Source organism: Penicillium daleae (assembly GCF_028827525.1).
Source record: "Penicillium daleae strain IBT 16125 chromosome Unknown utg000002l_segment0_segment0, whole genome shotgun sequence".
NCBI lineage: Eukaryota > Fungi > Ascomycota > Eurotiomycetes > Eurotiales > Aspergillaceae > Penicillium > Penicillium daleae.
The window spans coordinates 3,630,358-3,658,293 of NW_026623150.1; the positions used below are offsets into that span (position 1 = coordinate 3,630,358).

A 27,936-nucleotide genomic window follows, 5' to 3' on the forward strand; every position below is an offset into this window, starting at 1 on the left:
ATAAATATGTCCGCATGAGTCGTATGATAACGGCAAATATTCGGTTGGTGAAAAATGGTTGAAGCTGAGGCCTGCGCACGCCATACTTCGTCAACATGTCGCGCTCTTTGACTTAGCCAGTGTCGTTCTGCATCAACCGGTTAGCGTCTCTATGCAGATCCTTCTTTCTGTCTCTTAATTCCATTTGTCCTGCAAGATTACTGCCAGGTTTGTTCGGACAGACTCCGATCACTATTGCGATGGCGACACTATGTGGATGAATTACATTGATGTCCGCGAATTATATGGGGCCGACACAATGAAAGGATCTGAACAGTACATGATATATAATTATCCGTAAAGAGCTATATTTCCATAAATCTATCCGGACGGCATAAGATCTTCTCGTTTTTGGGTGTTGGGTAGACAAAGCTATGTCTGAAGCGAAGTCAAGGCCCAGGGACTCCGCCCTTGGGGTTTTCAAAGAGATCTTCAATTGGTACCCGTCTAATTATCCATCTGAGGAGAGAAGGTCAGAAGATTTCCTTCATTTTGGATCCGACCAAAATAATAATCTTCCTCCAGGTTGCTGTTCAAACTAGACTTGTCAATCTTGGTGTTTGCTTGTCTATGCTGTGAGTTCGACCTATTATTCAAAAAAAAGGTATCTTTTACTAACAAAATTCAGTCTTTGTAAAGTACTTAGGTTCGTCACTCCGTAAATGCTATTGAGAATGATGAAGCTGAGAATATTATCCAGATCAGACAAATATCAGCAATGCCTACGTCAGCGGCCTCAAGGAAGAATTCGCCCTTTACGGGAATGAACTAAACTACTTCAATGTCTGCTACTTCACAGCCTATGTCGTTTTTCAGGTTCCCGGCCTCCTGTTGATGTCCCGTCCAAAACTGTACGTTCGGGTATTCCATTATTTCATCAGCATGACTAACTAATTGACTCCCATAGGGCTCGATGGCTACTTCCGGGACTAGAAGTCCTGTGGGGGATCTGCACCTTCGCCCAAAGCCGTGTGACCAGTGTCAACCAGATTTATGCTCTACGTTTCCTACTCGGCATGCTCGAAGCACCCGTTTTTGCTGGAACACATTTCATTCTGGGTATGGATAGCCCAAGACACAAGATATGTCTGTATACTAATTAGCAAAAATCCAGGCTCCTGGTATTCAGGTCCAGAGCTTTTCAAACGTGCGGGAACATGGTTCATCTGCAATGCACTTGGTACCATGGTCAGCGGCTATCTTCAGGCAGCCGCCTACACCAATCTCTCAGGGGTAGGTGGTATGCCAGGATGGAGATGGTTGTTTATTATTGATGGCATCTTCACGATTCCCGTAGCCCTGATTGGGTTCTTCGTCTTTCCGGGTATCCCCGACTCTCCGCGGCCCTTCTATCTAACGGAAAGCGACGTAAACTTAGCCAAAGAAAGATTGCGCAGAGCGAAGATCCGTCGACCTGGAAAGTTGAACTTAGATGTCTTCAAGCGCAGCTTGAAGCGCTGGCACATCTGGGTTTTTATTTTCTGTTATGCGTACGTATAAGACTTGGTGCATTTTCTTTTTCTTTTTGCCGACTAACATTGGACTAGATGCATGATCATTTCATCCTATCCCATGGGCTACATGAATCTGTGGCTCAAGGCTGAGGGTTATTCAGTCACTCAAATCAATCAGCTACCAACGGTTACCTATGCAATTAATATTGTTGCCTCGTGGCTTGGGACCACGCTTGCAGCCATCTACCCCGAATGGGTCATTTTCTCGATTGGCTCTGTGAGCTGTTTCTTTTCTGCGATCTGTATGATTGTCTGGTTCATTCCCACGGGCTTAAAGTGAGTTGACTGATGAGGTGTTTGTGTTTGAACTTACCATACTTGACAAACCCCTAACTAGTATTACTCATAGGTTCGTTGCTTGGTATCTCTTTGGTGTCTCTGGCTGCTTGAGTCCCATCCTGTATTCTACTGTGAATACAATTGTCAAAGATGACTCTGAAGAGCGAGCATTGATTTTGGTATAGTCTCCCCCCTTTAATAACTATTACTCGAGTGATTCGACTGACTTTGTTAGGGATCGATGATGACCTTTGGCTACTCCTTCAACATTTGGGTCCCACTTTTACTGTTCCCAACTGCAGGCCCCAACGGCGCCCCACGTTGGAAGAAAGGGTGGCCTGTGGCCTTTGTGTTTTACTTCCTGCTCTGGGCAGGATTCATGACGGCTATTATCATCCACCGGCGGTACGTGCAATCCGATAAATGTAGGCCTAGCATACACTGACTGTTTGAACCAGTGAAAAAGGGAAGGAAGCTGCCGTGTCGGCCCAGGAAAGTACAGACGAGGACGTGGAAACTATCATTGTTGACCGGGATGCGCATGGTAAAGCCGGTTCAAATGACTAGATTGGCCCAAAGAGTGAGCTGCATTAGCCCTGGACGGATTGAGTGGAGTCTCCCAAAATATATCAGTATTTGAAGTTTTTAAAGCAGGCGGCGATACCTGACTCCCGCCAAAATTATATCTGTCTAAATATAATTGGTGATGCGGTTCAGGCCAAAGCTGACGACTACGCGAGGTTTCTAGAATCTCGGCATTGTATTTCGCATAATATACTGTACATACAAAATACTACGTGGAATATGTCTGATTCTTATCGGCACCCTCTTCCGTGGTAATGTCACTTTGCTTTAAATGAGTCGGAGGAGGAGGCTGAGTTGATCTCCATTAGTATCTGATGACCCATGGCTGGACGTGCCCAATTTGGCGATTTTTGACCAAATCAATACCACCCGATAAGTTTGTTGCGTCTTCGCCTGGCCCTGTAAACTTTTCTTTTTCTTTTTCTTCCTTTCAAGTACTTGGAACACAGTAGAGTGGTAAATATTATGCTTTCTCTGAGATTTTGGGTGAAACAGTGCCTCAAGCGGCCATGCGAGGCAGACAACGTGGCCCTCCTTGTCGGACTCCCTCCCGAGCTGATCTTATCTGCTCCAGCCTTTGCAATCATCGATTTCTCGAGCTTTGCCAGCGGCACATTAAGCGGCTATATCCTATCACCCGAGACGATAAATTTTCACTTTTGATTCGATTGGAACGCGACCAGATAGAGTACTTTGCTTGCGAAATTTGCAACCTCCTCCATAGGTTTGATGAGTCGGACGGCTTTGGACTTGGCGGTTTAAATCTGGAAAAGACCAGTCGCCTACCATGCGTTCAGGCACGCAAGTGGTACACGTATGACCGGATCCTAAGTACACATCGCTACTTTATGTACTCGCCGAATTATCTGACATTCCTCCATGTTCAACTTGCCATGAGAAGGGTGTTCCAGGGCCCATCATCAGGCATCACAACGGGTTCACTGTCTTATACACAAGTTCTCCACAGCCATGCCGTGTCAGTTCACTCTGCTATGGTAGCTTTATTCTCGAGAGACGCACAGGTATGTCCGGCACACCCTGGTCTCTACGTCAGTCTAGGATATAGTGTTCGTCAATACTCGGAATTTGTTATTTTCCGTATTTGATGATGGTGGATTTGATATGGATGAAAGGTATAGACATATCCCTTTCGCCGTATGCTTTGACTTTTCTTCATCAAAGCATATGAAGAGGATTGTGAGTTTCCTCCTCGACAATCACAAGACATCCGCTGCATTCACCGGGCATTGCCGTTCATGTATGATGGATTACCAAAGTGAGCTTACTAAAGTTGACTCCCAATTTGCTCTGGTTGTGACACGGTGGATCAGTCTGGGCCTTGGTCTTTCCATGCACGACTCATTGTGGGCGGCTCAGCCTGTTGCGCCAGATATGAGGCCTCACGGTCTTTCGACGAGCCTTGGCCACGTTCATGTTTGAATATGCCGCCTCACGGTCTGTTAAAGACTTATGCGCTCAGAATCTTTTATTGTTACATGACCAGCAGTACAAGCGTGTCATGTCTTTCGTTAGCGAGGGGCATTGGAATATCTTTGGGACGACTATGAAGATACTCCAAAGCCATGAGGGGGGGCATATATTCAACCATCTGCAGTTCTTCACTGGGTGCAGCAGGGGTCACTAGATTGAGAAAGCTTGCTGAGAGGATGTCCTAGGTCTTACTGTTTGCGCTAAGCCTGAGCCGAATACATCGCCTGATATATTAGTAGGTGCTAGGTAGGGCGAGACTTCATACGGGGCCTTCGGTACAGGGCTGCTTAGCCGAATGATGACAATCTTGGTTCGATGGAGGGTTAGAGAAGATTAACAGCTTCGCCTAATGCCTATATGTAATTCATACCGTGTGACCAATGCGTCGGAGTATTTAGCAGGCTCTCCTAATAGTAATCTTGCTATTATTAGGCGGTAGCAGTAGTAGGTGAGTCGTGATATAGGTTATTAGTAGGATCTTGGTCTCTCGGTCGCTTACTATTTTCGTCGGTTTACCTACCTAGGTAGCAACTGGGGATGTCGTCCTAGCAATTCATGGTCCTCTACTAGAACGGCCTGCTTTAGAACTAAGAAGATATAGTCTCGCTAGCGACCTAGCATAGACCTTGCGGGAATGGCGGACATTCTGTTGGAAGTGCGGGGAAATAGAAGATCCTCCTGTAGATCGAGGAATGTCACGCAGATGCAAAACCAAAAAAAGGCCAATGCCAACTGGCGTAAAATATGCAGGCCCGAGCCAGCAACAGTTCGGCATTCCCCCACGGGCTCAATCAGCTCGGATCTGATCGTCTCGCCAGTCCACCTCTCATGGGGCCGCATGGAGGGACGTGCGGCCCGTCATTGGCCAGCACACGAGGGGCCTCGATCCATGGACATGGACCTTGACGGAGGAGCACGAAATACCGCAATCTACGAAATTCAAGGGAACCCCCGAGTTTCTTGACCACCTCGACACGCTCGACCACGCCTGCAGCTGATCTCCCTCGCGATCGCGCCTCCTTCCCCCCTCTTCGTCAGCGCCAGATCCGAGTCTTTCCGCAACCTACTTCGCACTTAAGGACAAGTCATCGCCACCGCGTACGGCCCTATCTTTGCGACACCCCACAATCGAATCCGTGCCGCCGCGCGTGGATTGAACTCTCATCTGAATCGCATCACCAACTACTCAAGGACGCGTTGATTCATCTCGGATCGATACTCCCCTCCTTCGTTCGAACACCAGAATCCTCTTATCATCCAGCTTCCCCGTCGCAGCTCACCCCAGGTCGTGGTGACAGCGACGCTCCGGCGCGGGCTTGATAAGAGATTCTGCGATCCGACCACTCCGGGCACATGAGTAGCAAGCTTTGGGAATATTTTATTCAAGATGATGTGGAGAGCTTCAGACGGTACCTGGCGAACGCGACGTTCGCCAGACCGCGAGCTTCGGGCGTGTCTGGCGCAGCAGCTGCCGCGACCGCAGCTGCGAACCTGTCGTCAAAAACTGGGAGTCCCGGGTCAATGATCGCCTCATCCCCGAATCCTACAAAACAAAGTAAAGCTTCAGCTGGATCGCCAGCAACCTCTGTACCCGATCGGTCCGGCTTCCCACGTGGTAATATCGCTCTCTCGCGCGCCAATGTCAATGCCCGCGATCACTTCGGCAGGACACTTCTGCATCATATCGCGTCCTCGCTGAAACCCACGGCTGCAGCGTTTGCGCACGCGCTACTCGAAATACCGTTCCTTGATATATATGCGCAGGACTGGGAGAGTGGATGGACGGCATTGCACAGAGCTCTGTATGCCGGGAATGCCACCATTGCTCGAGCGCTGATGGCGCGGGACACGTGGGACATGACGGATTACAGTAAACCCGGTCACACGAGTCAAAGCGGGAGTCTGATCAAGATTAAGGATCGTGAGGGTTACAGTCCGTTTGATGTTTACGGATCTACCATCACATCTCGAGACATCAAGCAGATGACCTCTTCCACAAGATGGCCGGGTTCTATGGTCCCCGATATCGAGGGCAGCGACGCCGCTTCCAACCCAGGGTCAAATTATGGCGAGGACGGCGAAGACGACACATATGTTGTGCGAAGCTCTCTGAAACCGCGAACCGACTTCTCCGCCGATGAGGTTTTCACTCTCGGTAGCAATAAGAACCTGAACCTTGGACTTGGAGATCAAGATGACCGGCAGTTCCCGGAGCGAATCGTGCTCAAGCGACCTGATCATTTACTAAACCGATTCTACCGTGAATATGAGGAGCAGATGGAAAAGCTTGGCCTTGAAGACCTTCTTGACCATAGCAACAAGGAACTACCAACAGTCATCAAGAACAAGCCCATGAAACTTCAAAATGTGGTCATGTCGAAGCTACACACTGCCGTGATTACGGATGATCCTGAAGCGAATTTGTTTGTGTGCGGCTTCGGACCGGGTGGTCGTCTTGGAACCGGCGACGAATCTACCCGGTTCAGCTTTGTGTGTATTGAGACTGGCGGGTTAGCTGGTAGAAAGGTCATGTCCGTTGCCCTCGGTCAGGATCACAGTCTGGCCATCACCGAGTTCGGTGAGATTTTCAGTTGGGGAAGCAACAGGTTTGGTCAGCTTGGGTACAGTTTACCCCGGACGAGCAATAAAAACGATGTCCCCATTCAGTCAACCCCGCGACAGATCTTCAACCCCTTCAAGAAGGAGACCATCATCGGAGCAGCCGCTTCCTCTATCCACTCCGTCGTCTTCAGCAACTCTGGACTCTACACGTTCGGCAAAAATGAGGGTCAATTAGGCCTGGTTGACTCGGACGCTCGATCGCTTGAAGTTCAGACCACACCGCGACGCGTTGGTGCTTCTCTGTTCAAGTGTCCCATTCAGATGGTATCCGCTATCGACCGCGCCACGGCTGTACTTCTACAGAACCACGAGGTTTGGGTATTCTCGCAATACGGCTACTCCAAACTCTCCTTCCCGCTCGAAGCAAGCTCGAGATTCATCCGGGATAGCTTCATGGCAACACGATATGACAGCTCTGTAAATCATGTCGTCAAGCTGGCATGTGGTGGCAACACAATCTGCGCGTTATCTAGCTCTGGCGACGTTTTCACTGTCCATGTGAACAAACCCGAAGATCCGTCAACCCCAACTTCGACAACAAATCCTGCCAAGATTCGCAACTCTTTGGCTTCTCCTGAGAGGGCCTGGTCTGTGAAAAAATCCCACATGGCTGCGAGTGATGTCGACGTGGGTCAAGATGGATCGATCATCATTTGCACCACTTCAGGCTCAGCCTGGAGGAAAGAAAAGCGGACGAAGAATAAGGAGGGTGCTTCGAAGGATTATAAGTTCGCTCGCATCCCGGGTCTATCCAGGGCTGTGGCTGTGCGTAGCAACGCCTTTGGAGCATATGCTGTCGCACAGCGTGATTGTGATGTTACCAGGGAACAAATCCATATTGATCGATGTACACTCTGGGATGACCTTTTGCCTCTCTCACCATTCATCACCCCTACTGTCGACGATGTGGAGGCAATCTTGGACGACAATGCCAGTGACAACCCAATACCGCGCTCAGCCGCTGCAGCTATCAAAAGATCAATCCTTTTGTCGTCGGAAATTGAAACCCAATTTCTGTCGGTTCGCTCCGAAGGAACTGTATGGTTTACCAGCTCCGTATCCGACGCCCGGATTCCAGCACACAAGTTCCTTCTGGCTGGTCGCAGCCCAGTGCTTCGCAAGGCATTGCAAGATTTCCGCGAGTCCTATTACGCTTCCGTGCCCGATGTCTTTGACATTGAGTACGGTAAAGATGGCATTACTCAGATCCGCCTTTTGGGTGCTGATTTCCTGACTGTCATGAATGTGGTGTTCTTCTTGTACACCGACAGCATTCTTGATGTCTGGCATCAAGCCAGGAGCTCGCCCGAAAATGCAGCTCGATACCGTCAAGTTCGCCTTGAGATCATGAAAGTAGCGACTCATCTTGGTCTGCCGTCTCTGGAACGTGCTGCGAGGTTGATGGTTGAACCTCAAAGGAGTTTGAAGACCGACATGGCGCATGCTATAAACCACCCTTCGTTCTTCAATGATGCAGATGTGGTTGTCGAATTGAATGGTGACGCTGTGAAGGTCCACAGCCAAGTGGTCTGTCAACGATGTCCCTTTTTCGATGCTCTGTTCCACGGCCGCTCTGCGGGTGGGTGGATTGCGTCTCGGCGAGCCAATCCTTCAGACAAAATACATGTCGACCTCAAACACATTGATCGTTCCACGTTCGACTTTGTCCTGAAATATCTCTATGCAGATACTGAAGAGCAACTTTTCGACCAAGTCAAAACCAGGTCGCTCGATGACCTCATTGACCTGCTTCTGGACGTCATGTACGTGGCCAACGAATTGATGATCGACCGTTTATCACAGATCTGTCAAAAGACGCTTGGTCGGTTTGTCCACACTCGGAACATCTCCTACCTTCTCAACTCAGTTGCGCCGATCTTCGTCTCCGAGTTCAAAGAGGCTTCCCTGGAGTACATTTGTCTGAACCTTGAAGCCATGCTTGCGAACCGTTACCTTGAAGATCTCAACGAGGACATTCTGAAATCGCTTGACACGGTCTGCCATGAGAATCAACTAGCATGCTTCCCTATCTCGCGCGGTCGTAACTCAGAGGAGTATGTCTTTGAGAAATATCCAGAGCTTGTTAGCTCGGTAGGCATTGACAAGCAGCGACGCATCGATGCCATGACCTTGCAATCTCGCCTCAGTGAAGTGGAATCATATGATTACCGACCACGAGCCCTTGCAAATGATAAGGTTAATGCATCACCATTGGCGCGGAAGACAAAGGCCAGTGTCTCCAGGGATCCCGAAAGCTCCGTCAACAGCCCGATGCTGAAACCGAGGCAATCGACCGCCGATCTCATGTTCCAGATGGACGATGAAGCTGCTCTTTCACCCGGAGATTCCATCAAAGGAAAGGCCGCCATGCGTGGGCTTGGCATCGAGAACCGGTCTTATCCTGATTCTCCCGCGCTGGGAGCAAGTGTTCCAGAGGATGAATCACTTGGCGATGGAGGCTTCTTTGATGAGCGAATGTCTTCGCCACGGGAGACGCTACTCGCAGAGTCTCCAACTGAAACTCGCGCTATAGCAATGCGCAATAAACGAACTATGGCTTCCCCCGAATCAAGCTCTGCACCATGGGGCTCTCCTGTCATATTAAACGGCAAGAAAGATCTCAAGGATATCATGGGCGAAACTTCACAATCCAGAGTATCCGATCTTACTCTGGAAATGGAGAATCGACACGAGGGCAGCGGCAACTTCAATGCCAAGCTCTCCCAGAAGGAGCGAAAGAAGATGCAGCAACAGCAGATGCAAGAGAAGCTTGCCGCACAGCAAAAGGCAAAAGCTACGCCAAAGAACCCCTGGCAGCTGCCTCCGCCAGCAACACCCACAAAACCTGCTCAAGACCCCCTTCCTGGCCAGAGTGGGCCCAGCACACCCGCATCAGAGCCATCCAAGGCAGCCCAGAAGCCGGCCATGACTCTCCGGCAAACCGTCGCCGGAACTCCTCCCCCACGGTCAAAGCCAATGGCCACTCCAACCCAAGGCCAAAATCGCAGCGTCTCAGGCAACGCACCACCTCCACCTCCCCTCTCCAAACCTTCTCCATCAGTCCCACAAACCTCCCCACCGCATCCCCTACCAAAAGCCCCCCCCAACCCGCCATCCAATCTATCCGCCACATCCCCCGCCAAGACCCATACATGCTGTCCCCCTCTTCTGGCTCCCTCTCCCTCGCAACTATCCTCCACCAACAACAGTCCGAAAAAGACGAGATCCGCGAAGCAGCCACTGCCAAGCACAACCTGCAAGAAATTCAAGCTGAGCAGGAATTCCAGCAATGGTGGGACCAGGAAAGTAAGCGTGTGCAAGGTCTTCTTGAAGCTGAGCCTATCCAGCAGGGTGGAGCGAAAGGTGGTCGTGGTGGAAAGGCTCCTGGTGCGGGTGGAAGCTCGCGGAAGCGAAGGGGCAATAAGAGCGCTGGGCCCGATGCTGGTTCGGCGTCTAATATGCCGAGAAAGCACTTGAATGCGAATACCAATGTGAATGGGTCCGCTGCTGTCCCCGTGCAGGGGAGTGTGGCTGGGAATCATACTTCTGGTGCGAGTGGTGGGAAGAATGCCCGTCGCGGGGGCCATGGAAACCAGCGTGGCAGAGGGAGAGATCGAGGATAGACGTTGTTCATATGGAATCCTCCCCTGTCCTTCTCTTTGCTTTCTGATCCCGGTTTGACTTTTTTTGGGATGCGAGGTTCAGGAATACTTGTTTCCACTCCACCCTGCTCGACACCTCTCATAAATACCCTCTTCCTTGGACTGTCGTTCATTTGTATTGGATTTTTTTCTCGGATCTTGGTATACGTGATTGAAAATCCCATTGGACAGAATGGCGTTTCGGTTGATCCTCATGAGGATTCGATAGACTTTGTTCGCATTTTAATACACTTTTCTCCGACGGCTCTCCGCTGTATTATCATTTAATTTAATTCCTGTCCATTGCGATGTATGGCAGAATCCCTTTAACGAGTTAGTGGGGTTTCGATGTCTTCAAGCTCGATTTGCAATTTTCAGCGTTCAAGGCCGTGTCTCACGGCAAAATTCATTGAGTTAGCGGCTGCTGTGGCTATTTTTGAAAAGCTATATAGCACAGGTTGAGAGTACACTATCTATACCTAGCATTTAGGATGCGAGTATCATAGTTCTTTCAACCCCAGGCAGGCTATGGAAGACAAAACGGTGTTATCCCTGCCGAGCAGGGTAGTAGGCATGGGGTAGGTTAAGTACGTATGGCTCGGTCGAATGTATTTTCAATTATTGCGCCTCAAATTACTCAGATCCAGAAGAGTTTCCAGGACTAGTCCGGTGCCTCGGAGAGTACCAGACGTTTGAGGGTTCTAGAGAATTTTCAAGGGCTGCAATGCTAACATTCAAAACATTCACTCTGTATTTGAACTTTATAACCTTGAGATTCCAATTTTTAGCCCTTGGACTAAAATCCTCTTTTCTCAGCGAGATGATCATATGGTATTGTAAACTCTGAACTAATCCAGAAGTAGACCCCGGCAAGGGCGTTGTTAGGTAGTGGGGGCTAACAGTTTTTAGTGTCTCCTTTCTCTTCCCTCATGTTTATCACACTCTCTTCTCACCTTACGAATCCCCGGACCATGCAATACAGCGTTTTTCACCTCGAGAGAGACGATATTCTAGAACCCGCAGAGACCGCCCTCCGCGACACAGATGGCACCCGACTCTACGAGACCTGGGACAGTGGTCTTCTAGCCAGGATAATCCATCTCAATGACGTTCCCAGACTGAAGCAATATCTCTCTGTCTACACGTGGCTGAGTCTTGACCACGAAGAGGATATCTGCTACGACCCGCTAGGAGTCGCCGCGGAGGCGGGGAGCACCGATGTTCTCCGTGCCCTCGTGGATCACTATTACAAGACCACTTCAACAAACAAGCCGCTCCATCGACGAAAACACTCATTGTTGAGTGCAGCATGTAGTGGGCCCCATCTTGAGACGGCGCAGTTTATCCTGGGCATGCAGCCTACACCCGATTCCCTCGATTTTAATCAGTCGGATCGTAATGAAGCGCTGTTGGCGGCTGCAGGGGCTCTGACTCATTTGCCCCCGGAAGTTCCCAAACATGGGACACCGATCAATCCCGATCAATGGAGGAGCGATCTCATCGTCCGTGGCGAGGAATTGATAAGCTTGCTCCTCGATAGCGGTGCGTCTGCTCAAGCGGTTGACCTCCCCATTGATGAAAGAGAATGGGCGGGTAGGCTACTCTGTGGTGGTAATGCAGTCAAAAATGATGATGATGAAAGCCAATCACTACAATCCTTTGGTACTGTTCTCGGTCTAGCTTCGTCTAGAGCCAGTTCTGCGTTAGTGAAACGACTCATTGACCATGGGGCCAATATACACGCGAAGGAGCAGTACCAGTGCCACGGTCCCTCCCACTTTTGGTTTGATATGAGAATACCATGGAATGTTACTTCACTTCATGTTAGTAGCATGTATTGGAATGTGGAGGCACTTAAAACGCTTCTTGACCAATGGGGGAGTGATATCACAGAGTCGCTGTCCTGCCGCGATAGTAATGGACGTCTGCCTCTTCACTGGGCAGCCGCGGGCCCCGGCTCGCAGGAATGCTGGCTTTCTGATATTCACGTCAAAGATCGGATCATCGATACCCTGAAGCTACTCCTAACTGGCAGTGATATCAATGCTCGGGATGATCTAGGTGCAAATGTTTTGCATCACGCAATAGGAGGGCACGCATGCTGTGCTGGGAGCAAACACTTCGATACCCTGATCAAGTTCTTACTGGAGAACGGAGCCGAGGCAGATGTAGTGGACAAGAATGGCCAAACTGTGCTACACAAGTTCGCATCCAATTGGAAGCGAGGCGGGCCTATTGATATCTCTCTGATGGATACCTTTCTATCACGCGGTGCTAAGATCAACCAGCAAGACAAGGACGGAAGTACTGCCTTGCATCGTATGGTCACGGATCTACGACAGGTTCAGGCGGTCAAATTTTTAATTAGTCAAGGAATAGACGTCAGTCTCACCGATTCCAGAGGAAATACAGCCTTGCATCATTGTTTGCACTCGGGAAGCATTTTGGACAGGGAGACGAGCAATGGACCCATGGTACCCACATTTGCTGATCAGAGAAGAGCGCTGGATGAGATGCGTGGGGTCTTGCTGGAGGCAGGGGGTGATGGCATGATGGATCAGCCAAATTTACGGGGCGAGACACCGCGACAGTTCCAGTTTAACAAGCTGGAATGGTGGCGGCGGGCTGAGTTTCCAGGACTGTTCCCAAAACCTGCAGGGAGGGGGAGACCTAGAACAACCGATCTTGTCAATAGCTAGAGAAAGTTGTCACTGGAACAAACAGAAATGCGAAGCCGAATTGTTTTCAACGGACTAAGCGAATTCGGGCCTCGCGAGATTTTAAGGGAAACGTATCAACCACGCTAAGTCTACCGTTCCGTGATTTATCAATCAAAAAGTGATTATATTCATAGCTGCTCTTCTAGCATCACCCATGTGTTATATGAACTAATGAGAGATATCGGCACGTTCAAAAGGTCCTTCGGACATAAACCATCTGCTTTAGTGGATATTTCGCTTCAAATAAATGCCACAAAGAGAGCAAAAAGCACAATAACACCAGCTCCTACTCCAGGCCGACCCTGACCCCCGGAGGTATACCCGACGTTCATCGAATTGTTCCCAAATCCAACCGTTCGAAGCCACGTCGGTGTGGTCGTGTTCATATCCAGCACATCTGAATGATAAGTATCCAAGTTTCCCCTAAAGGTAAACCGAATAGTACCCTGGACCCAATCGCCGATACTGATTTCACCACCATCAGGAGTGCCACTATACCCCGTATCATTCGCTCTCAGATACGGGTATGCCGCGAACTTGCCCTCCAGAGTGAAGTTGGCGGTCTTCTCGTTGAACGTCGCGTTCATAGATGGTAGTGTGAAGTCTGTCCAGCCTTGCGTGCTCCACCACTCGTCTCCTGGTTGTTGCGCGATGGATAGTGTGTAATTTCCGTAGTAGTAGCTGGAGTTACATGTAGGCATCCAGATCGGGTCGAAATTCTGTGAAGCGTATCCAATGGAACCATTTTCTTGTAAAGTTCCTGCAAGCGCGAAGGAACCCGAGGATTTTGTTGTTGAGATATTGAAGTCATCTCTCACGGTTGTGTTTTCTTCGTGTTGCTCAGTCGGACTAGACAGTTTGGTCATCGTTAATGTATGAGGCTAAAGGAGAGGCTCAATGTGGATCGGCGTTTACTCACGCTGAAGATTGCAACGCCCACCACAGTGGTAGGGGGTATTGATCTGTTGCTAGAGTGTTCAAGTTGGTCTTGTTGTAATTAGGCGGTATCAAGGTCAACATCACATTGACCGAATTCGATCCCTTGTTGTACGCTCCCCGGTCCAAGATGGCCAAGACCGAGTCCCACTGCGTGGTAATCGTTTGATTCTGTAGTGGAGCACATGGGGCCGTTGTCCCATTAGGTCCCCTCTCAGTAATCAAGTCCACCTGAGTAGTTGCGTTATAGTACCTGTCCAAGGTAAGCGATCTAGGAGAATAGGATTAAGCAATGGTCGGATACTCACGATCCAACCCAGGCGTATATCCCACCTAGACCGGTGACATTTTGGGGGCGGAAATTCTGCGTCAAGTTGTAGTTTGGATCATCTTTGGCGAGAGCAGGCACTGGGAGGCCTAGAATATAGGAGCCAACAACAAGGGCTCCGAGAAAGGCTCGCATACTGTTCACGATGCCTTTATGAATAGCTCGATGAGGCTGAAAATGAAATTGCCCAGGTCGACTTTTAAAGGGGCTCTGCGGGGATAATAACGGTTTTGGCCTATAGCGCTTACGTCTGTTGCCCGTTCATAATTGTTAGTCTCGGGTAAATCGGCCGAAGCCAACGAGGTATCCGCACATGGTTTGCTTCGCCTCGCTGGGAGATGGTGGGTTTACCTGTCTTTTGATCGCATGAATCATGTGAGCGATCCTGAGATCATATGGGACTGCTTTTGATGATCCGAGCTAATGAACCCACCCCTCAATAAATACGGATAAGACATCGTACTCACGCCGACTTGAGCCTCCATGATCACAACTATTGCTGCCATAATTGTTCGTCAACGGAGAGTAACCGAGTGAGACACCTTGGGAAGATTCGAAGATGCGGATCCCCATCGTTGGCCAATTACCCCCAATGCCTTGCTTGTTTTTATCATCTCAACAATCATTGGCGAGTAGAGCTAAGACGATCATCGCCTAAACTTACTAGAATATCCCCATCTAGCTCATGACTTTTCAATTAAGGAACGTAGTATTCTTTCCGACAATACATAGCTATTACCAGCAGACGACTCCCTCCATGAAGAAAGCAGCAAGCACAAATTATAAGTCAAACACGATCCGGGATCCCTACCAACATTACACTCCACGACGCTCCCACCGCACAGTCGCAGGCTGCATTGGCCGCGAGAACAGGGACTATAACCGAAATCAGTCAACAAATCCCACAACCAAGTGAAACAATCATCACAAGCACATCTTACCGAATAATCCGTCTCCGGAACACCCTCCCTATCCTCGGGATTATAAAACCGAAACTCCTTCACCAGCGTCGCAACAATAACATCAAGATTCAAATACGCAAACTTCTCCCCAATACAACGATGTCTCCCCGCGCCAAACGGCAAATAAGGGCTCTTCGTCCCCTTCGAAACAGCACCATACCCGTAATCAACCGTATCAGATTCATCCTCGACTTCGACGCGGTTCTCCCACCGGTGCGGATCCCAGGTCATCGGGTTACGGAAGTATCGTTCGTCGCGGGCTGTTACACCCGGTGATGAGAGGAGATTGTGCGATGTTGGAATCACGTAGTTTGTTCCGGGGATTGGCATGGGGTTTTTGACTTTGCGCATGAGGGTGTGGATGGAGGAGTGGATCCGGAGGGTTTCTTTGATGACGTTTTGGAGGAGTGGGAGTTTTTCGAGATCGCTGTATTGCAGAGGGGGGAGGTCAGAGCCTAGGGCATTGGTTTGCTCTTTGTATAGTTTTTCTGTCATTTCGGGCTCCGAGGCGAGACGGAGCATGATCCAGCAGCTGATCGCGGACGAGGAGTGTTGGCCAGCCATGAGAAGGGTGATCATCATATGGGCGATTTCCTTATCTGGAATCGGTGTTCCATCTTTGTACACGCAGCGCATGAGGTTCCAAATCATATCCTTCGTATGAGATTCTTCAGACGTGCCAGCCTGACGCCTTTCACGGATAATTTCGAGATAGATCTCGCGCATGCGTGCGTGAGCGACATCCCGTTTACGATTGTGTGGGAGTGGTGCCCAGGGGAGCATGAAGTTTATAGGTGAGAAGCCGAGGTCGAGGTCGTGGTAGAGGTCGGCGAATTCGGAGGTGAGTTTTGCGCGGACTTCGTCTCCTTGGAGAGTTCGACTGGCTGTGAAGATGGTGATTTCTGCCATGACGGCACCGAGGTCAATGGTACCGGATTGACCTTTGAAATGTCCGGATGTTTTGATGTATTGCTGGACTTCTTCCTCGATCAGAGGGACGTATGATTCTAGGGCATCTTGGCTGAGGCCGAATTTGACGAACTAGTTGCCAGATGAATGTCAAATCAAAGGTGTCATGAAGATGATAATGAGTATTTGGAAAAGGGGCTCTACCTTCTTCTGTTCGATGAGCTTGGAGTTTGGGCAGTCGTACACGACGTCGGACCCGAAGACAGGCGTAGTGAGCTTGCCATAGACCTCCTCCGCATTGACATCCTTCAGCTTTCCATTGAGGATAAATTCATTTCCATCCGTCCCAAGATAGACAGTAGTCTTCTTTCCCAAGAGAACGAACGTGAAGATGTCGCCGTGCTAGCATCAACATTAGACATCGAAATCTCTTCCTTGTAGGTATATATCATCCAATTCGGACAAGTACATACCTTCCGTCGACACGACAAAAAGAAATGATACGGATCCATGCCATAACTGATCGTACTCCCCAAGATCGGAAACCAATGGAACACAACAGGCGGCTCATTCTTGCTGTAGAAGAACAGCTGGTTGATGACATTGAGCACGACCGAAGTCAGCACCAATGCGATGCCATAGCCCGAGATGCGCAGGACCTGGCCAATAACCAGCTGCGGCAATAATTCCATGTTGAATTCCTGACTCTCGCTGCGTTTAGCAACTGAATACTCAGAAATGTATTTAAGTATATACCTCGACCGGAGGCCGATTCAGACAAGGGGGATTAATCATCTTAGGGCTCGGGGGTCACGCCATGGTCGATCCTCCGGAAGGCCGCGCTGCCGAGTACCAACACCAGGGCCACTACGAAAGCCCAGCTTCATCTTACCAATGAGATATTTCAAATGAATGACGTCCAATGAGTGACAATGCATTACTCCACTTACCCTTTGGTGTTTTAGCATTCAGGCATTTATCTGGGCTGGCCCCAATTGCCAAGCTCTCCCAGAGAAGAAATGTAATTCACCTCTTAACTACGAAGTGACATCTCCCATCAACCAAAGGCTACAAGGCATAGGATGGGAGGACCTAGTAAAGATGACCTATGATCAGACGAATTCCATGTTTGCATATCGAAGATTATATTGGCATCAAGAGCCCTGGAAAGAACGAATATGTCCATGCGCACGCAAAAAAATGATCAAGAATGCCATGTCCAGAATGACCATGAATGATGAACCACCAACGCCGGGGAATTGCAAAACAAAAAATGACAAGTCATAGCCATGGGACTGAGAAAGAAATGCAAAAGTCATAATTAACCAGACGTAGCCACCTCCCGAGTCTCCCACATCCGCCGAATCATCATGTCAGTCTCGTTCAAAGCGGGGAAGTCATCCGAAGAATGATCACCGGTCAGGCCATGTGCAGCCTCATCGGAGGTTGACAAGATCCGGTGAGATGGATGAGAAGACGTCGCTGCCTGGGTAGGATCGGTGGATTCGCTCTGCGTTGTAGGGTCGTCAGAGGCCGAGGAGTGGGGATCAGGCAACTGCGACTTCGCCTCGGGGCTCGAGCCCAGCCGGGTAGGTCGAGTATTTTGTTGGAGAAGGGTCAGAGACGGGGCAGATTTGACTGGCTTGCGTAGTGCGGACGCGTGTTCGGTTCTGACTGCGGACCGTGTGCGGGCTACTGCGCGCAGGCGGTGAAAGCTGTCGGCCGTGGGAGACTGGAAACGACGCGCGACCATCAGCTCCAGCGAAGTTTTCTCATACGCCTTGCGGATTTGGCGAGCTTCAGTATTGTGACCCGGCACTCCAGCCCGGCCGCCGCCATTCATGCCTCGACTTCCGTCAAAGGCCGAACCAGCACGGGAATGTCCGCCTGGAATATACGTCGAATCAATATTCGATGGCGATACAGTTGCGGACACGCCATGAGATTCGGGTGGAGAGTTGTTGAGAGTGGCAGTGCGTTGAAGCCAGAGCTTCTGCTGTGTTCGCGAGGGTAGATCGACGCCCCGAGGACGGACCGGTGACGCGGTGGACTTGCCATTAGCACGGTTGGGAGATGGGGGTGTTTGCGGATGGTAGTGAGGTAGGAACGAGGATGGAGTGTTCGGGTCTGAGTCTGTTCGTGATGACGACTGGAGGCCAGACTTGTTGCTCATGATGAACCTAGAGACGCCTCCTTCCATAGAGGACGAAGTAGCTTGAGTCTGGCTGCCAGGAATTTGGGCCAACCCAAGATTAGATGTTGAGAAATTGCGCCGAGCCGCATCCAGGCCACCGGTCAAGTTGAGTGAGGTGCTGCGGGAGGTAGAATCCGACGGCTTTGCCATCGCTGAGATGGAAGACATGGCAGGCGGCGCCTTGGCAGAGTGTGAAGGGCTCAGGAGGCGGTTTGCGATGTCGCCTTGGTCGGCCGGTTGACTAGGCCCTTGGGTCTCGTCGGAGTCGTCCTCCTCGTGCTCCTCGTGTTCTTCGTCGTCTTCTTCTTCAGGGTCGTGGTATGGGTCTTCCCGGACAAGCTTGCTCGTGATCGAATCAGGTAAACTGGTTGCGCGAGAAATTTGCGGATATGGCCGCTTCACGAATGTGAGAGGGTCAACCAAGACCTGATTGTTATCCGCGCTATGGTTGGAGGGGGCGACGGAGTTGCGCCTCGTACTTTCTGGTGATTGTGTGGTGTCTTCCCACTCGGCGTCGTCGTTGTCATCGTCGTCGCCTAATTCGAATCCGACCGACTTCTTCTTTCCCGCGCTTGAGTGTGGCCGCTCGGTGACCAAGGCCTTCTTCACGATCGCTGCTGAGTTATTCCGGCGGAGTACGGGCGTTGAGTAATTTCTCTTCATCGATTCCTTGGGATGTTCGTCTACCGCCCCAGCCCAGTGTACATGTGCTTGGCCCTTGGGGCTGCCGATAGGAGTTACGGGGGCTGACTTCTTGCGCTGATGCTGTCGGCCTGTGGTCTCGGGGCCTAGTTGGAAGCGCTGGAGTTTGTTGAGGTTCTTTCCGAGAGAGGGGTTGCGATGGTGGTTGCGGTGACCGCCGCCCACGACATGCGCTCGGTGAGGCTTATGATGGATGGTGGTAGTCTTGGAGGAGTGAGATTGTGACAGTTCGTTGGGGTTGGAGCCGGCGTTTGCGTTAGTCCTCGTGACGACCGCATGTGAAGACACGGCGCGGCGGCCCAGGCCGGGGCGCTTGCCAGGGGAGGAAGTGTTGGTTGGCATGGCGGCAAAAGCTCCCCAGAGACAGGCGGGCAGATCAGCAAAGTACCGGGGGCATGGAAGGGGATTGGCCGAGGCAGAGAGCAGGTATCACGGCAGCTGGGGACGTGCAGGCGAAAAAGCAACAAGATGGTAATAGTTCGACTGCAGGGAGGCGTTCACACCGCCCCGCTCGAGCCTACGGGTTGTGGAACAACCGGTTTGGCGATGGGGGGGGGAGAGATGCTGAGGGGAGACGAGCGGGAGGAGTGTGAGGAAGAAAGCTCGGGGAAAGCTGGAGGGAGAAGAACGAAGGAAGAAGGTGGATGTCGATCTCGCTGTCTCCGGCGATGGGGGGGCGAGTCCTCCGACTCGGGTAATATTACGGTACCGCCCCTGTACCAGAGAGACCAAAGAAAACGACCGTCTAAATATGCTTCGATTTTACGTTTGTAACAGATCTTTCTGAATGTCTTTTGAGCCCTCTTTCTAGATATTCCCGTCAGTTTTATTCAACTTGCCTTGTAAAGTATAGCTGATGAGATGGGTTTGAACCTTTTCGGTTATTGCAAACTTATGGAACACCACTGGAATTGACCGGGTCCGTGTGGGGGAGGTTTTGAGTTTCCAGACCTCTCAATTCTCTCCCGATCTGGAGCTGGGAAAGAGCATGTCGCTGTATAGTAGGTACATTCTGCCATTAAAGTAACCAAAAAAAGGAGAAAGACAAGTCTCAGGTATCATCGAGTACGTAGACTACCAAAAAGAGAAGAGCGAGACACAGGCGGAGACAGTTCACTAGTATCAAACGCCGTAGAAGACATGCATCTACACTATAGCTCAATCAAGCTTTCCTCCACCGCTGGTCGGGCCGGTTGGTGTGAGGCGGCGGGTTGCGCTTGAGTGGCATCCGGATAGGCGCCCGGTTGGCCCGCTGCCATTGGCGGATACCCTGAAGGTATCGCGCTAGGTTGCTGGGGTTGATAATAATAAGATTGAGGAGGAGGCGCCCCCGTCGGCTGGTGCTGTTGCGTGGGTCCTGCTGGAGGCACGCTGGAGTATGTAGGTGATTGGACTTGCTCGGACGAGTGCGGTTCGGGAGCAGGAGTGAGGCCGGTGGAGGGTGCGCTTGCCTGGTATTGTGAGTCTCGCCGCATGACTGGGGAAGGGTGATAAGGGGTTTCGGAGAATTGCGATTGAGGGGGATCTTGCTCGGGCTGGGGCGCGAAATAGTGAGGTGCGCCAGTCGGTCCAGGAGCAACCGGGTTATTGGGAACGGCGTGGTTCTGCGGCGGAGGTGATCCCAAAGATGGGTATGGGTTCGGACCCCAATTATTATGCGTCTGTTGCTGATAGGCCGGACTGTCCACCCCACTGGGGGGCGCATCATAGCCGCTGCTGACCTGACGGGGTGCATATGTGGATGCGCGGGGAATGTCTGGCGCGTTCGTGTAGTAATAGTTCTCGGCACCAGATTTCAGATCCGGGGCATGAGACGGCGCGCTGGGCATGGATGGGTACTGTGCGGCACCGGGAATGGCACCGTAGCCCAGGGTCTGTTGAGAATATGCACTAGATAACCGTTCTTCCAGCATTCGATCGTAGTAACGAACAACAGTGGAGAGCTTCGAGTGGAGATCAAGGAGAGTATCTAGAGTGATTGATTAGCTATTGCCAAGTCTAGTTATAAGCGCATTCCCGAGCGTCCGAGTCTCGGCTTACCATGCTTGCTCATTGTCTCGCCATAGCTGCGGGCCAATTTGGGCCGAAGGGTGCCAATGCTCTCGTAAAGTTCTTGAATTTGAGGCTCCCGGAGGATTGTTCCAGGAGGCTGATGTTGCAGGCGATCCACTAGGGTAGAAAAGAGATGAATGTTCTCCGCCTCCACGGCGGTCAGCTCATATGGGTTCTTTGGTAGTGGCGTGGGGGTGCTGGATGAATCATAGAGAGCACCAGATTGCGGAGGATTGCTCTTCAAGGCAGCCGCATGTTTCTGCTTGTGCTCTTCCATGTCTCGGAGAGAAGCTTCAATTGCAGCCTTCAGATCTGCATCTTCCTCTTCCACATTGGAAGGGCCAGCAGTAGGAGCAGTGACTGGTTTGGGTGGTTCAGGAGCATTGCCAGTCTGCGGCACAAATCCAGTGGGGCCTCTTCCTTCCGCTTCCTCGAGGCTCATCTGCAATGCCCGACGAAGATCGTCATCGAAACTGGTATCCACTTTGGCACCCCGGGGCTCCATAGCACTAGATTTGGTGATGGAATGATTCTTAAATGCAGAGCGATCGGCAAGGCCGGCTGGTGTGTATGGTTTTGAGGTGAGTTTGGCGTAGCACCCATCATCAACTCTGACGGGCTGAAGGATTCCGAGGTGCGGAAGCGGGAGGATCTTGCTTGAACATTGTTGATCGAAGACGTTGCCACAATTCCGGCAGTGATGTTTCCTATTCATAAAGCTGAAGGCGGTGCGGCATCGCATGCAGACATCTGAATCAATCCACTCTGGTGGCTAAAGCAGAGGAGTTAGTCCAGCTTCCCATGTTTCGATTCCAGCGGGGACGCGATATTCGGGATGCGGCACTTACTGCATTGCTTTCCAACATGGAGCCGCTCATTTCTGTCTTTGGGGGAAACTGGAATCCCTCGTTTTGCAGCTTCCTATATGTTTCCCCCAGATACATCAAATCCATCCGTCCCTGGGCAGCCATCGCCCAATTCTGGACAAGCTCCAAGATCTTGCGCTGAACATCGGGATTCAGTGGAGCGCCTTCAGATTTGAGTAGCGAAACCAGGTTGTCCATGAATTCACGGGATGCGATCTCGGCCAGGAAGTGGGTGCCGCCATTCTTAACACACGTGTCGGTCAACTGGGAGATAAGGGCAGAAGTCAGCATTCATTCATTTACTTGAAGTCGAGGAAGAGACAGGCACCGACCTTCAGAGTTGCTAGCTGGATATTTGGGTTTCGATTCTCTAAGCGACGTTTCAAAGATCTCATGGCATCCTTGGGTTGGACGCTCTTTGATCGGACCATGTCAGAGATCTCCAGGTTAAGAGCGATGTCCTCCCTATCACGTTGGTCAGTCTCTCATATTCGACAAGTTGAAATCAAGATTCAAATCGGGAAAGTGAATCTGTTAGGCAGCAGGTCGGTTTATGCTTGGGTGATCACGTACAGCGAGGAGCCCGTCGCCCGCTCGATCTGCTCGTCGAGAGGCGACGTTGAGGAGAACCAGCCAGCCATTAGGGAGAGCTAAGAGCAACACACAAGGAACGCGCGCAATCTTCAAGGGTATATGGAGAAGCACCAGCCAAGAAGTCGCGCCGAGTGAGTCTAGGATACGATGGAGCTCCAGGCAGGGTGGCAATGACTAAGCTGCTGGCGTCATAGGCGCGGGGGCGGTGAGCATATTGTCCGTTTGTTCCCCAGACCCGCGGTGGTTCCAGTTCCTGGATCAGTATTGCCGCTCTTGTTCGCTCTTTACTTATTGTTGGTGCCTTGCCAACTGTTTTCTTTCCTCTCTTCCAAACCATGCGCTAAACGGTCCTTGCTATTTCACGCTCGCTGCCTCGACCATGCCCCCCGATGCGGCGGCTCTACCCACTCCACCAGACATACCACCGTGGAAGGACGGCCGTCCTTACTCGGTGGGGGGCAACATGCATTCCAACGGTCCGGTCACCAGACCAGCCTCTTATTCGAATGGCGCTCTGCCAGGACCACGACCTAGATTTCCCAATATCAAAGACCTGCAGGATCAGGCAGCGCTCTTGAAGGTGAACGAGAACACACCAGTAAGTACAACTCATAAGCATAAATTACTGCGGGGAAGACACCTGGCTCATAAGGCGCATCCTAGATTGACGTCCTACTGCGAACCGCGGCCGCAGCGTCTGAACAAGCGAAGATCCTCGCGGACGGTGACGACTCCGACAAGGCTTATGTACAGTATCTGCGTGCGTCCGAGATTACCATTAACCTCATCCCCCACCATCCTGACTACCGGACAATCCAAACCCGCAATCCAGAGTTATACAAGGAATTCGCAGCTCTGATGATGGTACGCTCTCTCTCTCAGTCCAGTGGCTTTAGTCCTGTGTTGGTCTTTGGCAATGCGCCTTGTCGATCGGATCACATCTACAAAAGGCTAACCCCACTGTTTCGATACAGGCGGTGCGAAGCAAGCAGGCGACGATGGATGCGATTAAGCGTGAGATCATCGAGGACAACTTGAATAGTAATGTGCAGCCGACTGGGTCTTTCACGTCTACTTCACCACCAGCCTCCAGCTCTTTGCGAGGTCGGGAGAACCATGATCCAACAAACGCCTCTGTGAGGATGCCGAGTCCAACGGAGTTTCAGCGGATACCTGATCCTCAAGTACAGCCCAAACAGTTCTCAGGCCCCGCAGGGGATTCTCTGGCAGAACGCTTTGCGAGGTTGAAAACCTCCCGGACTCGCGATGAGTCTATTTCAAGTGTTGCAACGTCCACTGGGCAGTCCATCAACGCGTACACCGCTAATACACCTGCAACAAGCCATGGTTCCCCATACGGGTCACCCTCGAAACGCCCTATGGGCCCTCGCAGCATGGGATCTCCAAACCATATTCCATCCGTCCCTCCCAAACTCCCATTGAGCACCTCTTTGCCACGTGCCCCGGACCCCGCTTACAGTCCGATCTACACTGTATCCACTCAGCCTCCTCCAAATCCGCCACGAACGTCAACCGAGAGCACACGATCGTTCAATCAACGATATTCCCAATTCACCAATTCCCCACATGGGAGTCCAAGTCGCGGCCTAGACGATCACCCGTACCGGTCGCGAACACCAAATGGAGTCAACTTGGGGCGCGAAACACGGAGTAACTCTCCAGACTTGCCCTATAATACCCATATTACAGCCGAAAACTTGATGGATTATTTGCGAAAATTCAATGTCTTGGTAATTGATGTTCGTCCTCGAGACCAGTTTGACAGTGGTCATATCTATGCAAAGTCGATCATTTGCATTGAGCCGGTAGTGCTGAAAGAAAACGTGTCTGCCGAAGAACTTGAGGAACGCCTAGTCGTGTCTCCCGATTACGAACAGACATTGTTCGAGCGGCGCAACGAATTCGATCTCGTGGTGTATTATGATCAACAGACGGCCTCCGTCAGCTACCTCGCAGGATCCCCTGTAGGCACGTCGGCGCCGCATTTGAGAGCGCTTCATGACACATTGTATGAGTTCAATGAGTACAAGCCATTGAAGGCGGGACGACCACCAGCGCTGCTGCTTGGTGGACTGGATGCATGGATTGATCTTCTTGGGCAGCAATCGCTTGCGACGTCTTCTACTGCTGCTGTTATGGGATCTCTGCAGGCCAAAAAGCCCGTTCCGAGACCCGGAAGACCACTTGGTCGGGTTCCCACCATGGCCAGTGCCAATTCCAGTCTAGAAGTACGCAAGAGGAGGTTGCGCGAATTTACACCGCTCAATTCGGAGGAGTTGTCGGCATGGTTGGAAAGGTCGAAAAACGAGGAGATTGACACCAGTCATTATCTGGAGGAGGAACCGTTGACCGAAGAGCCGCAGGAGGAGGGTCAGCCCGAGCCCATCACTCCATTTGTGCATTCTTATGAGGCCTTTTTGCGCCGCTTCCCGGAGCCCCAGCATATCCAACAGTCCATGATGCACCCAGGGTCCCAACCATCTACGCCAGTCGCGAACTATCCTGCTCCCGTCCCAGTGGCTCCTTCGCGGCCACCTCCTGCGGTCCCTCGTCCCAGTTATAGCGGTGTCTCTGACGGTCGTCACATACAGCCCCATCTGGAGCGACAAATTTCGGCAAATCGCGTGGCCTTGTATACATCGAACTCGTATCTCAGCCGTCTCAAGCTTCCACGAACGGGCCTACACAACTTTGGTGTCACCTGCTATATGAATTCCACCATCCAATGTCTCAGCGCAACCGCCATGATGAGTAAGTTCTTTATCGACGATCGGTACCGCTATTACGTGCAGAAGAATTGGAAGGGCTCGCAAGGAGTGATGCCGGGTCTATATGCAAATCTCATTCGGTCCCTTTGGAAGGGCGATGTGGAAGTGATCATGCCTACGTCTTTTCGCAACTTCTGTGGCCGCCTGAACCGGGAGTGGGCCATTGATCGACAGCAAGACGCAAAGGAGTTCTTCGATTTCCTCGTGGACTGTTTGCATGAAGATCTCAACATCAATTGGCAGCGCAACCCCCTGCGGCCCTTGACCTTTTCGGAGGAGATGCAACGTGAGCGAATGCCTGTACAGAAAGTATCGGGAATTGAATGGAACCGTTACTGCCATCGGGAAGACTCTTTCATCTCATCGCTGTTTGCCGGTCAGCACGCCAGTCGACTGAAATGCACCACCTGCCGCAAGACATCTACCACCTACGAAGCCTTTTACAGCATCAGCGTCGAGATTCCGCCTGACGGTACCGGTGATATTTACCAATGCCTGCGAAGCTACTGCCAAGAGGAGATGCTTAGCGGCGAGGAGGTCTGGAAATGCCCGCACTGCAAGTGCGACCGTATTGCGACCAAACAGATTATCATCACGCGAGCTCCGCAGATCCTAGTCGTCCATTTCAAGCGCTTCTCCGCATCCAAGACTCAGAGCGCGCGCAAGATCCACACTCCAATCGAGTTCCCCTTGTACGGCCTTCGCATGGATGACTTTGTCGTCCCGTACCCAACCTCCGGCCCGCCATCCGAGCCCAGCACGCCCGGTATCATGAGCGCGACCACGCCTCCATTTACATACGACGCCTTTGGAGTGCTGCGGCACATTGGATCATCTATGGGTAGCGGTCACTATATATCGCTAGTACGGGACGCCGAACGGCAGTGCTGGCGCCGGTTCGACGACGAGCGGACGACCGAATTCAACCCGCGTGATCTGCGGGCGCGCGACCGGCTGCAGAATGAGCAGGCGTATATTGTGTTTTATGAGCGAGTTCCAGCGAAATGAGCTTTAGCGTTGTTTATTCTGTTTTATTCTGTATTGTTTGAAGATCCCCTGTGCTGCCATCCTGTGCTGTCCCGTTCCGCCTTTTCCGGCTGTTGCGGTCAGAATTCATATTCTGTTTACCTTGGACATTCGCGGTTCGTTCCTTCTACATTCGACTCTTTTTTTTTTTTGCATGTCACGATAGTCACGATTGGATAGAGATGGCGATGGGGACATTCTGGGGGTATATACGTACTCGCATACAGGTAGTGCGAAATGCATCATGCCTTCAGGGCTGTCTATGACCCAACTGCTCTGAATGATGGAGATAGCCAGAGATACGGATAGTCTAAGTACATGTCCTGGCACTAGCAACCACCGCAAAGGTCTTCCGGGACAGTCTAGTTTGGGTGGAGTCTATCGCTGATTGATAATTCGCATTGAATCCCCCTACCTGTCACTACATACGGTACTCTATTTACCATATTTCCTCTGCGAGGTGGGGCTTTCCTTTCTGAGCTGCCGACGGTTTTATGAGGGCGCTCAGAGTCAAGCTCACTGAGTAGATTTCAGTCTAGGCTCAGACTCACTGATATGCTCGGTCTGGTCACGTGACTTATCAGTGAGTCTGATCGGTCGCTTACTGATTACTCAGAGACTGATTACTGACTAACGTAATTCCCGGCCGTCTCGAACACCCCAAACACCATACTAAATACGATATTTCAGATTATGATATTTCAACCCACAGGGGTTTATATAAGTTGATGGGATATTCAAGTATCAAATATGTCACATTAAGTATATTTATCAGGTCAAAAACTATTTTGAGGTAGTGTAATATTAATATATAAATATGCATCACCTTGTTGGCGTGTATTTTTAGTAATGTATGTAAAATAACTATGTATTCTATTTATTGATAGATCTATACTAGTTAATGAATTATCAGGAACTATCCTACCAAAAATCAAGTAATGTTATATTCTTGTTGTTGATATATAGCGACCTGAAATATCGTGTTTACTATGGTGTTTAGGGGTGTTCGGGACGGCCGGGAATTACGTTAGGTTGGTTAACTTAAAGTTAACTAACCTAGTCAGTTATTGAGCACTCAGTCGACGCTCAGTCTATACCTAAAGGAGCGCTTTGCCCTACGGTACTGTTTATCTTGCGACCTACTTTTTGATGGGCCTCATTTTTCACCGTGCCCCTGTTTTTTGAGGTACTCGATCTTCTCGTTCCCTTCTCAAAAAATAACGTACTGGAGCACGATGACACAACAATGGAGGACTTGGGTCCTATCTGCTATACACCGGCGCAGAAAAGATGCCCTTCCTTGGTCATCGGACTGCTAAGATCTGTGCCCAAGTACTGAAGTACAAATTGAAGCTATGTCCCTCATTTCAAGCTCCCGCACAGATTTCCTTCGTCCTTTACTTCAATCTCCCCTTCCATTCATTTGTTCTGGCGTTTTGTTGGGATTCTTTCAGTCATGGGTCGAAAGCTCTTCTTTGCTCAACAAGATGAGACCGCCAAAGAGAATTGCCGAAAGCAACCAGCAAAGAGTGGCTATAGTTTTGGCGCTCATGCAGTTGAGTACTCCATCCGAGGAAAAGATAAAAGGATACCCAGGACCAAGAGGATGTATTCCCAAGCTGTCCGTCGCTGGATGATGGCTGTATTGTATTACAGAAGATAACGCGGTGGTGATGAACCTACCAAA

General features: G+C 50.8%; 8 protein-coding genes across 8 annotated transcripts; 4 read left to right on the forward strand and 4 right to left on the reverse strand.

Moving 5' to 3' along the window:
- Positions 1-413: 413 nt before the first annotated feature.
- N7458_002312 (uncharacterized protein) lies at positions 414-2,399 on the forward strand (the record flags this gene model as incomplete). Its single annotated transcript, XM_056905695.1, has 10 exons — positions 414-511; positions 565-614; positions 668-685; positions 740-890; positions 947-1,098; positions 1,154-1,529; positions 1,587-1,829; positions 1,903-2,011; positions 2,068-2,237; positions 2,291-2,399. The coding sequence occupies 10 exons, from the start codon at positions 414-416 to the stop codon at positions 2,397-2,399; spliced, it is 1,476 nt and encodes a 491-aa protein (XP_056769802.1).
- Positions 2,400-5,261: 2,862 nt separating this feature from the next.
- N7458_002313 (BTB domain and ankyrin repeat protein) lies at positions 5,262-10,153 on the forward strand (the record flags this gene model as incomplete). Its single annotated transcript, XM_056905696.1, has 2 exons — positions 5,262-9,496; positions 9,547-10,153. 2 exons carry the CDS (start codon positions 5,262-5,264, stop codon positions 10,151-10,153), a joined length of 4,842 nt encoding a protein of 1,613 aa, XP_056769803.1.
- A 989-nt stretch (positions 10,154-11,142) lies between these two features.
- N7458_002314 (ankyrin repeat domain-containing protein) lies at positions 11,143-12,870 on the forward strand (the record flags this gene model as incomplete). Its single annotated transcript, XM_056905697.1, has 1 exon — positions 11,143-12,870. One exon carries the CDS (start codon positions 11,143-11,145, stop codon positions 12,868-12,870), a length of 1,728 nt encoding a protein of 575 aa, XP_056769804.1.
- Positions 12,871-13,130: 260 nt separating this feature from the next.
- N7458_002315 (uncharacterized protein) lies at positions 13,131-13,757 on the reverse strand (the record flags this gene model as incomplete). The annotated part of the gene is made up of 1 exon (XM_056905698.1): positions 13,131-13,757. One exon carries the CDS (start codon positions 13,755-13,757, stop codon positions 13,131-13,133), a length of 627 nt encoding a protein of 208 aa, XP_056769805.1.
- Positions 13,758-14,971: 1,214 nt separating this feature from the next.
- Positions 14,972-16,718, reverse strand: N7458_002316 (cytochrome P450; the record flags this gene model as incomplete). The annotated part of the gene is made up of 4 exons (XM_056905699.1): positions 14,972-15,031; positions 15,097-16,158; positions 16,231-16,428; positions 16,500-16,718. The coding sequence occupies 4 exons, from the start codon at positions 16,716-16,718 to the stop codon at positions 14,972-14,974; spliced, it is 1,539 nt and encodes a 512-aa protein (XP_056769806.1).
- A 629-nt stretch (positions 16,719-17,347) lies between these two features.
- N7458_002317 (uncharacterized protein) lies at positions 17,348-19,264 on the reverse strand (the record flags this gene model as incomplete). The annotated part of the gene is made up of 1 exon (XM_056905700.1): positions 17,348-19,264. One exon carries the CDS (start codon positions 19,262-19,264, stop codon positions 17,348-17,350), a length of 1,917 nt encoding a protein of 638 aa, XP_056769807.1.
- Positions 19,265-20,073: 809 nt separating this feature from the next.
- vps27 (ESCRT-0 subunit protein VPS27) lies at positions 20,074-22,481 on the reverse strand (the record flags this gene model as incomplete). The annotated part of the gene is made up of 5 exons (XM_056905701.1): positions 20,074-20,891; positions 20,963-21,746; positions 21,823-22,104; positions 22,173-22,305; positions 22,414-22,481. The coding sequence occupies 5 exons, from the start codon at positions 22,479-22,481 to the stop codon at positions 20,074-20,076; spliced, it is 2,085 nt and encodes a 694-aa protein (XP_056769808.1).
- A 332-nt stretch (positions 22,482-22,813) lies between these two features.
- On the forward strand, positions 22,814-26,231 carry N7458_002319 (putative ubiquitin C-terminal hydrolase; the record flags this gene model as incomplete). The annotated part of the gene is made up of 3 exons (XM_056905702.1): positions 22,814-23,032; positions 23,098-23,298; positions 23,409-26,231. The coding sequence occupies 3 exons, from the start codon at positions 22,814-22,816 to the stop codon at positions 26,229-26,231; spliced, it is 3,243 nt and encodes a 1,080-aa protein (XP_056769809.1).
- Positions 26,232-27,936: the final 1,705 nt, after the last annotated feature.